Source organism: Mya arenaria, chromosome 4 (genome assembly GCF_026914265.1).
Source record: "Mya arenaria isolate MELC-2E11 chromosome 4, ASM2691426v1".
Classification (NCBI taxonomy): domain Eukaryota; kingdom Metazoa; phylum Mollusca; class Bivalvia; order Myida; family Myidae; genus Mya; species Mya arenaria.
The window spans coordinates 23,083,241-23,094,293 of NC_069125.1; the positions used below are offsets into that span (position 1 = coordinate 23,083,241).

General features: G+C 35.2%; 1 protein-coding gene across 1 annotated transcript; it reads left to right on the forward strand.

Moving 5' to 3' along the window:
- Positions 1–1,511: 1,511 nt before the first annotated feature.
- On the forward strand, positions 1,512–9,635 carry LOC128230237 (GPN-loop GTPase 1-like). The gene is made up of 11 exons (XM_052942334.1): positions 1,512–1,666; positions 4,533–4,626; positions 4,822–4,861; positions 5,181–5,288; positions 5,983–6,061; positions 6,364–6,504; positions 6,864–7,010; positions 7,343–7,425; positions 7,590–7,708; positions 8,340–8,438; positions 8,821–9,635. Exons 1-11 carry the CDS (start codon positions 1,526–1,528, stop codon positions 8,922–8,924), a joined length of 1,155 nt encoding a protein of 384 aa, XP_052798294.1. The 5' UTR covers positions 1,512–1,525; the 3' UTR covers positions 8,925–9,635.
- The last annotated feature ends 1,418 nt before the right edge of the window (positions 9,636–11,053 follow it).

Here is an 11,053-nt window from a genome sequence, read left to right on the forward strand (position 1 = left end):
CATTAATGAAAACATTGAATTGTAGGGGACCAAGTATAGATCCTCGAGGAACACCTTTGCTTATTTCGGCCCAGGAACTTTCTATATTTCCAATTTTTATTTGTTGTTTACGGTTTGAAAGACATGACTGTAGGAGGGTGGAAGCAGACCCTGAAAGATCGTAGGCTGACAATTTATCTAGTAAAATGTCATCTGGCAGACAATCAAATGCTTTAGATAAATACATTAGTATTGCAGCCACATATTCGTTGTTATCAATTGCCTGCCTCCAGTCCTCCAACAGTCGAAGTAATGTAGTGTGGCATCCATGGCCCTTCCTGAAAGCACAAAGAAAATTGTCAATATTGACTCAAAATAGGTTGATAATTGTTCATGCAACACTTTCTCAAAGATTTTTGAAGGAATGGGAAGTAAACTTACAGGTCTGGAGTTTGACCATAAAAGAGCGTCATTCTTTTCTATAAAGGAGTCACTTGAGCCTGCTTAAGTCTATCCGGAAATGAATTTGTGGTAATTGAGAAATTTATCATATCGATAATGGTTTGTACGAGTGAAGGTTTTGCTAGCTTAATGAGTTAAACTGAAATTTTGTCTGCACCAATGGCTTTCTTGACATTAAATTTATCAATGATTTTGGAAACCTGATTTTGACTAGTATGTACAAAATTAAAGTTGTCTTGTTGAAAATTCCTGTCTTTGATTTCTGAGATGCTAGGGTGAGTCATACTGCAATATTTTCGGCAACATTTGAAAAGAAGTCATTAAAAATCTCGGCAACATTTGAGTCTTGAGAGACAATTTTGTCATTTGCATTTAAGATGATTTTTGGCTGTTCAGTGCAACATTTACTTGACAGATAAAGTTTTATTGTATCTCAGAATTCAGTCGATTTAGTCACGCCAAAACATCTATTCTGAAAGTAATTAATTATTGACAGACTTCTAAACTGAATTTTTCATTTTTGGAGTAGCATTATTTATCACTGTACATATCATATTATGCCAGTCACTAATATTAGTCGGAAAATTCATAGTATTCATACAAAGTGATTTTGAGTTGGTAAGAAAGACATCTAACAGGGACGGTGTACAATTTTGTATGAAACATGAAAATGCAGGTTTAATTTGTAAAAAAAAGGTTTTCCAACTGATGTATGCGCTCAGCATTATATATAGCGAAAATCATCAAAGAAGACAATTTTTTTATACACATGTTACGAAATATGGCTAATAATTGATATGGAACATTTTACTTCGCCAAAAGTTCTTGCCATTTTGGCATTTGGTAAGCATCACCATAATTCTTGCAATGTTTCATTGTTGTGAGCTTTATTTGAAGCTCTTAAAATTAATTTGATATCTGTTTATTTTTTGTTTTTGGTTAATTGATTGGCTCTAGGTCGTTGCATCTATAATTGAATGTGTGTGACTAATCCGGTCGAAACGAAACAACACAGATTTTTTTGTACCTTACCTAACCGGAAGAAGCTAATTCAAGAAGCAAATTCAAAATGGAAGACGAAATCATGTCGATTTCACATGGCGAAGAAAACAAAGAATTAACGCCCAACGAAAATGGGGCATGCGGTGGCAATCCAACAGATAAGAAGCCGACGGTCGTAATTGTCCTTGGAATGGCTGGATCTGGCAAGACAACATTTGTTCAGGTAGAATTCTTCATTATTCATGGGGACTTAAAACTTTATCTGTTTTTCGGATAGTCATATTTTGGATATCAATGTAAACATTGCAGTTAAATATGACATTTAATGATTTGATATTTCTTTAAATGAAACACGTGCCACATGACTGTTGCCTTTGCTATGATATATACTTTCCTTATTTCAAAAAACATTTAAGACTAAGTTATTGTACTTAGTAGTGTTCTACTTCAGACGTTCAGTTAGTCCAAATAATTGTACGACGGAAGGATTTTTGATATGGCAAATCCTTCACGTACAAATTGTTAAGTATCAAAAGTGGGTAGTTGTTCCGATGAGTATTCCGGGTTAAAACATATAGTGTCTATAAAACATCATAAAAACAAGAAATATTACCAGATAATGTTATTTTATATTAGTTCCGTACACAAAAAATAAATATCCAACTTATAATTATGAGTTTGACTGCTTTTCTTCATTTCATTCTGTCAAAACATAACGATATATACATGAAGGGCACCTGCAATGCTTCAGGGCACAGTTTTAAATCGCTCGGAACATTTCGGCCATGGCCGAGTTGTTACGATTGTATAATAAGGTCTATCTCGAAGCTTTGTCGGAGGAGGCCGAGTTATTACGATTGTATCTAGTTGTTTCCCTTCGCATAATTGTTTTCTGTGTCAGTCAACTTTCGTTTTATTGTAAAGGTAAACAACTTGTTTTAATGCATTAAATGCTTGTTTAGTGCGAAATAACATTTCACTTACATGGTAAAATATGAATATAACTCTTTATGATCAATTTCAACCATAAAATACTTCACTTAAAACAATTTCAATATTTTTAAAACACCCCCGTTTTTTGCACATTCCCGTTTAGACGTTAGGGATTGGAAGAATCCCGTATAACACGTCTATTATTTTAGACTAGACGTTCAGTGTACTACAATATAGGATAATAGGGGCATGCATTACATTGATCACAGATGGATGGCAGGAATGATAAGGATGGCTGGTAGATATTCACCAGTAAAGTCTTAAGCTTTGTTGTTGGCTTCTACGTCCAATGGCAGTTACTTAGTATCACCTGGTGACTTTACAAATCAAGCATCCAGCGTTGAGATTTACCATTATTATTCATCACTACACTATCTACACTTGATAAATTGACATCAATAGTCTGTCGAAGTTTTGGGAAGATAATCCATCAACCATAAAGTTTAAGTAACCAAAGGCCAGAAGAGCTTATGCGATGGTAATGTTTTGATTGTATCTCGATGAAACTTGCACAGTATTTAGATATCCATTAGAGCTCAGTTCCTTTCGAAAACCAGCCAGATCCGCCCATGCATGCCTAGATTATGGGCCTTGAAAGTATAAAAAATTAGTGTGTCTGTAACCAATTGCTTGTGAACACAATACATTCTTCAGTTTTGATTGTATCTTGATGAAACTTGTACAGTATCTATATATCCATTAGAGCTCAGTTCCTTTCGAAAACCAGCCAGATCCGCCCATGCATGCCTAGATTATGGGTCTTGAAAGTATAAAAAATGCTATTTTTAACTATGTCTATTTTTAGCCTAGCCTACATGAGCGAAGTCTATTTTTAGCCAAGTTTACATGTAAAGTCACAATTACTTGTGAATGTTTGTTCAAATAATGCCCCTGGGGTCATTAGGCCTAAAAAAAAATACATTTGGTTCGGGTTACCCGACCCTACCTACGGAATAGGCGCCGACCCTAACGTTTTTATAGTCAGTTTGAAAAAAAAAATGAAAAACTAAAAAAAAAAAAAAAAAATTTTTTTTCTTTTTTTTTTTTTGCTTTTCAATATGTAGTTTAAAACCTTAATTGCTGATATAGAAGATAACTTGAACACCATTCTCCAATGATGAAAATGACATTCTTATATAAAGCCTTATAAAAAAAAAAAAAAAAAAAAAAAAAAAAAGCCTACCTACCCTACCTATTTTTGAAAAGGATGTAACCCTAACCAAACAATTTTTTTTTTTAGGCCTTACTGGCCACGCCCCCGGGTTCACAGGTTTGGTATACTTGTTAAATGTTAAAAACCTTTTTGTCTGAAACAGCTATGCAGATCCTTGCTATTTTGAACAAGGCTTAATTTAGTGGTCCACTACCATTGTTGTTCAAATTATGCCCCTTGGGTGAAAACTGGCACTGCCCCCGGGGTCACAAGTTTCCTAGAGACTTATTTAAGAAATATTTTCAAAATCTTCTTGTTTCAAACCACAAGGCCCAAACCTTTGATATTTGATGTGGAGCATCATATTATGACCGTCCAGCAAAACATTTGAAATTATGCCCCTTGGGCAAAAGTTGGCCCCGCCCCTTTTGACTTACTGTTTAATTTTTAAATCTACAGCAATGAAATTTTGACCATGTGTACAGTTTTGCAAATGAGCATCAATGTTGTCCTCGGATGTCCTTGACTTTGACCTTTTGACCAACCAGTTTATTTTTAAAGCTGCAGAAATGAAAGTTTGACCATGAGTACAGTTTTGAAAGCAAATATTTTTTACCCCCAGATTACCTTTACTTGGCACATATTAAAACAGTTCATGCAACTAATCTGCTTACAACACTTTCTGTCCTCAGATGTTGAACGTGCAGCGTTTTCAGCTAACCCAAACACAAAAAGTGAACTATATATGTGTTGCCTATTACTCAAACGTACATGCTCTGGATTTGAAATGACCACAAGAGCCATACCAGTAGAGCATAGGCCCTCTTTGGCCTCTTGTTTTCTTATAGGGAGGGTTTAGGCAAAAAAAGCATATCTTCTCATGCCTGGAAATTCCAATAATCTTGTTTATTTTTGTTAATATTTAGTAGTTCTTCATTTTCAGAGGATAGTTGCTCATCTACATACAAAGAAAACTCCACCATATGTGATCAATCTGGACCCAGCTGTGCATGAGGTGCCTTTCCCAGCAAATATAGGTGCGGCACCACTCAATATATTCTTCATGCAATTGAAATCTAAAAACATAAAAAAAAAATTGCACATTTGAATAGTCTTTTTCATGACACACAAAGTCCTGTGTATAATTATTGATCTCAAAAAGAGTGGTTTACAGTTAATAGTTACATACAGGGAAATATTGGCAGTTCATTTTCATCACTGTTCATTTTCAGATATAAGAGACACAGTGAACTACAAAGAGGTAATGAAGCAGTATCCTTTCACCTGTCGGTTTATATCAATGTTGTTATTAGCAAAATTTCGATGGAGCTTTTTACCCAGTCACTAAGAGAAGAGCTGCAACATACATGTACAATGTATAGATAGATTCAGAGCTTGACATTATCTTATTGTTCACATTTTATCAACTGTAGCTGTGACATATATGATAAACGTAATTATTCTTTTTTACGAAATTTAAATTTTAAATGTTTTTATTTTTCAATAAAAGAAATGAAGATCTATGAACATTGTGTCAATGTTTTCATGGAAGGTACAATGATAATAATAAAAAGTTCCTGAGCATGTACAGATATGGATTAGGGCCGAATGGAGGCATTGTGACATCATTGAATCTGTTTGCTACCAGATTTGACCAGGTGATGCAGTTTGTTGAGAAGAAAAACAAAGATGAGTGCAAGTAAGATTCATGTACATGTCAGCTTTGTAAAGGGAGTTGCAGTGATAATGACATGTAAATTACAAATTCTTTAGGAACTGATTTTGATATGGAAGGAAAATTATTTGATATGGAAGGAAATTTTTTTAAATAGAATATTCCATTAAATATCTATTCAACATAAAAAAATATTTATATGTTACAGGGTATTGGACATGTAGAAGTATTTCCCCAAGGCCCTTTTGGGTAGTCACTTTAATATACTTAAGTTAATGCCTGGGGATGAGTTTCATTAGCATTTTTATTGATTAGGTAATGAGATGTATGGTTTAGGTAATATGATGGATACTTATGTCACAGTGACCTTGAACACGAAAAGCTTGTCCAAATGATAACTAGACAATGGGTAGATTTTTGGTCCTCTAACTTTACGTGGAGGGTGGGCATGACCAGTAGAGGATACATGTTGATCTGAAAATATCAGTCATCATCTGAACATGATTAAAAACTGTACCTAGTATTCTCACACTTAGAATGGTCTTAATCTTAAAACTGCCTTAAAGGCATCCAATGACAAATCAGCTGTTATTTTGGTCCATGCATATTTCATTCAATTGTACAAATATTCCTGACAACATGGCGCTCAGGGGGGCATAATGTTTGCCAAATATCTCTTGTTAATTGATGTAACATATGATATATAAATATATTTCAGGTATATCATTATAGACACTCCAGGACAAATTGAAGTGTTCACATGGTCAGCATCAGGATCCATTATTACAGAGTCTCTGGTACCATACACAGCTTGAGTGAAAGCATTTACTTGAATATCAGACATAAATATGTAGGTTAACTTGAAACAATTAATGTATGACCGTGTGGTCTATAAGTAAAGGTTCATGTTAAGTTGATAATAGATTATCCTTCTCTGTCATGCATTGAGGTTTTTCCAATTGTGCTCCACACCAAAAATAGCTTTAATCCTGTTGTCTATGTGATGGACTGTTCCCACAGTTTTAGCCAGTGACATTTATGTATTGATGTCTTGTATTCTTCCCGATAAATGTCTTACATTTCACATTATCCTTACTAGGCATCCACGTTCCCGACAGTGGTAGTGTATGTGATGGACACGTCTCGCAGTGTGAGCCCTGTGACATTCATGTCCAACATGACATATGCCTGCAGCATCCTCTACAAGACAAAACTACCATTCATAGTCGCCATGAATAAGGTAAGGAAAACAGTTCAGTGGTAAATCGTATTGTCAGCTTGCTAAAAATTAGACCCATTGATATCACAATACTAGCTGTTATTGGCATTGTCCTTTTTCCGCTAAAAGGAAATTCAAAATAACTTGTGACAAATCTTAAGCGACATTTAGCCATGTTGCATAATAATCTTTGCCCAAATCAGTAATATCTCATGCAATACTACAACTGTAATGCTAAAATTTTACATAATCAAAAGATTATGGAAAAGGTTGAGAGAAAACCAGTGGCTCAAAAAAGATCATTTTCATTTAAAAGTCAATTTGCTCCACTGTTTCTGCCTCATTTCATCAATAAAGATATAACACCTGTCTGATCCCAGGTAGACATAGTGAGTAACAAGTTTGCTGTTGAGTGGATGACAGACTTTGAGACATTTCAAGACGCACTAGAGCACGAAACCTCATACACTTCCAACCTGACACGCTCCATGAGTCTTGTGTTGGACGAGTTCTATGCTAACATCAAGGTAAATAATAAACAGTACATATGGAGGGAGGGGGATCCTATGCCCCCACATCCTGGAGCTAGAGAACATGTATATGTCTAATCTGAGTTAAAGTTGCAGCCTACCTGTTAAATGAATGATCTGCTGGTTTGAAGTCTGACAAGTTTCTGTGTAACATTTTCACAATGACAACTTGAAATTTAATAATTGCTTATTAAACCAATGATGTTTCTCCAAGATCGTGTATGATCGTTTCAGAATGCAGTTGTGTACACAGTGAAATGTGTGGGTGTGGATAATAATCATAGACAATGTCAGTGATGTTTCTGCATGATTGTGTTTGATCCTTTTAGAATGTAGGCGTGTCTGCAGTGACAGGGGAAGGTGTGGATAAGTTCTTTTCCCTGGTGGATGAGGCAGCTGAAGAATATGAAAAGTAAGAGGATGAATTTTTACAAATTGTTTTGTAATTTGAGTCAGTATATTGAAGAAGGAAGAGTAATATTTGAGGCAGGTTTTGCATTTCATTATTGTTTTGGAAGAAAAAATATATATTATGAGTAATATCTTTTCAATGAACAAAATTTGATGTTTGTTCAGCGAATACAAGCCCATATTGGAGAAGAGGAGGAAAAAGATGGAAGAGAATGAGGCAAAGAGACAGGCTGGAGAACTGGACAAGGTGGCAGAGGACAGACTGGCGGACATTAACACAGAGGGTGAGTGAATTAACGGGTCTAGGGAATTGAACTGATTGGAGGATCATGCCGTTTCAATGCCATTTAGATGGTAGGACTGAGACTTAAGGGAGTCAGTCAAATTAACATACATGTACAAACCGACATTAGCATTGATACATATTAGTTAGAAAGAAATCACGGGATGTGAGTGGATTTAGTCATGATATAGTTATGTGTTGAGCTCCAATTTGGCTGTAGAGCAAGAAAGAAATGGACTCAGACTTAAACAGAGAGATGGTCAATGACACAAATGATGTTATCCAGTGTAATTATGAGATGTTATCATCATGTAGGGGTATATGCAAGGTGTTAATGGCCAAACAAGAGTTAATGGAGTAGGGGATGACTGATGATTAAGGGGGTGGGGATGATGGACACTAGGCTGGGAAGCTGCAAATTAGAGATGAACATTAACATGTTAAGAACCATTTCGGTAAAGATACATTCCTGCTATACTGATTCTGTCAATCCTTGTCTGAAAAACATATCGGTACATTAAAGTTGAAAAGGTTTATAATTCAAATATGATCACGTTGTCTTGTAAGCTGTTACATTGAAAACATTTAATGTACATTTACATTTGTATTTAGTTATGCATGTAATTTTGCAGGTCTGAGACAGGGCACATCACAAATGACCATTAACCCTGCGGCCGGAGCTGATGATGATGAGGACAGTGAAGAGGACTTCAAGCATGATGAGCCTATAGGTGAGTACATGGAAATGTGTACAGGAGTTCTGTGATGAGTATAAAGTTCTATAGACTTGCACTGAATAAGACCAGTTTCTCGACTAAGACTGCATTCTCGAATATGACCACATTCTCAAATGAGACCACATTCTTAGAAGTGTGATTGAAAAATGCTGTATTCACTTGTTTCATAATTGTAAATTATACAGTTTAATCTAAACTTGTAGAGTAGGAAAAGGTAATGGGGGGGGGGGGCTTAAGTGTTGAAAATGGAGTTTAATTTAGGTGAATGGCAATCCGGCTTTTATAACAGTGTTATTCTTACTCAAAGCTAGGGACAACAAACAAGTGAAAGTGTATACAGTATACATAATTAAGTGTCCTTTTCTCTTTTTTTCAGATGTGGATGAAGCGCGGGAATATGAGTCATTTAAACGTTACCTCGATTCACAGAAAGCCAGACAGCAACAAAAGGCGGACAAACAGGCGACTGATTACACCTGATAGTGGGGAAACTTTGTTATTGTGTTATAATGTGCTTCATCTGTAAATAAACATTATCGCTTAATATTGTGTTGATTTAGTGATAGCATGATTAGAATGATAAAAAATGGTGTGACAGATATGGTCATTTTAAGAGTTCTTAAATGAATTACAAGTAAATGTTCGAATAACTCTTTAACATAGCCTAGGAGAACATTTCTTGATCATAACAAAAATATCTCATACTGAATATTTGATCTGCCCAGCCTGTGTCAGAACTGCTCAGCCAATGTTCCAATATGAGGTAAAATCTCAGCATGTACATGAAAAGTGAACTTGTATGCACATTCAAAATTTAAAAAATCTGAGCTAATATGGAAATTCAGCATTTTGATTGGTTAAATTGGTTTGATTTAAAATCATTTATTTCAACCATAATAAAAAATACAGGTATGGTGGTTGAATGATAAAAATCATTTAATAGGTGATACCTTTCATTTAAGCTGTTTTTTTGGACTGTATTTATATTTATATGAATTGATGTAAAGTAGCTCTCAATCGGAAAATTATGTTTCAAGTCCGATTTTTTTCCAATTATATCACCATCATTAATACTTGTAGGTCCGTAATTATATGGAACCAGTTACTCTGCTACCAAATTTGAATCGAGTTATTGTAACTGTCTATCACTCTTAGATAAATAGGGCTAATACATTAAAAGTCACTAAATAGTGCTGTCTTTGTTAATGTTTTAAGTCCAACAAAAATACATGTTAATCAAACTTATGACGACAATAAGGCCATCTTAATGATTTGACAACAAAAACACATCGCTAAGAATAACAGAGCACCCTGCTTTGCATCCATAATGTTGACATAATACGCCATCGTCCATCAAAATTATATACTACATGTAGTTTGTATTTTGAAACACGTAGCCTAACAAAAACATAATTATTAACAAAATGGAGTATTTAAAACACAATATATTATTGTATTATAACACAAGTATTGTGTATTTAAAAATACTGTTATTAATCAATGGTGTAAATATAACCATGTTCATACAAGATGCATGTGTATATGAATTGTTTCTACGCTATACCAATCGACTTCCATTCAATGATTTGAATTGAGAGCCAGCACCTGTGTCCCGTCTGACAATGGTTGGTTGCTGTACATTATGTATGCATGTGTTTAGTGGAACTGACTTACAGGATGTTGTCTTCCCCAAGTTCATGGATGGATTTAGATCTTGAGCCATACAAAAACCCATTCTTAACAAAATGGTCCATTTTATTGTATTTTAAACCGAAAAATTAGGACTCGATTAAAGAATGTTTCATTCATGCTCATGGCCACCCACTACCAATGAGGTAATCTGCCTAAATCATACGAACATTGTGTAAATGACCTAGTCCAAATAATTGTACGTGGTCAGATTTTAAGCTCTACTGGCCAAAGGCCAGAAGACCTTATGCGATGGTAATGTGTACGTAGTATGTGCGTCCGTGCGTCTGTAAACAATTGTTTGTTAACACAATACAGTCTTCAGTTTTGATTGTATCTCGATGAAACTTGTACAGTATCTAGATATCCATTAGAGCTAGGTTCCTTTCGAAAATCAGCCAGATAAGCCCATGCATGCCTAGATTATGGGCCTTGATAGTATAAAAAAAAATGTTATTGTGTAAACAATTGCTTGTGACCGCGATACAGTCTTCAGTTTTGATTGTATCTCGATGAAACTTGTACAGTATCTAGATATCCATTAGAGCTCGGTTCCTTTCGAAAACCAGCCAGTTCCGCCCATGCATGCCTAGATTTTGGGCCTTGATAGTATAAAAAATGCTATTGTGTAAACAATTGCTTGTGAACACGATACAGTCTTCAGTTTTGATTTTATCTCGATGAAACTTGTACAGTATCTTGATATCCATTAGAGCTCGGTTCCTTTCGAAAACCAGCCAGATCCACCCATGCATGCCTAGATTATGGGCCTTGAAAGTATAAAAAAATCTGTGCGTCTGTAAACAATTGCTTGTGAACACGATAGAGTCTTCAGTTTTGATTGTATCTCGATGAAACATGTACAGTATTTAGATATCCATTAAAGCTCGGTTCCTTTCGAAAACCAGCCAGATTCGCCC

Bases quoted from the DNA above. Each gene is read 5' to 3' on its own strand.
- LOC128230237 (XM_052942334.1), top strand. From the start codon at position 1,526: ATGTCGATTTCACATGGCGAAGAAAACAAAGAATTAACGCCCAACGAA. The intron at 6,062-6,363 runs GTACCATACACA...TATCCTTACTAG, and splicing joins CCATTATTACAGAGTCTCTG to GCATCCACGTTCCCGACAGT. The intron at 7,709-8,339 runs GTGAGTGAATTA...GTAATTTTGCAG, and splicing joins GGCGGACATTAACACAGAGG to GTCTGAGACAGGGCACATCA.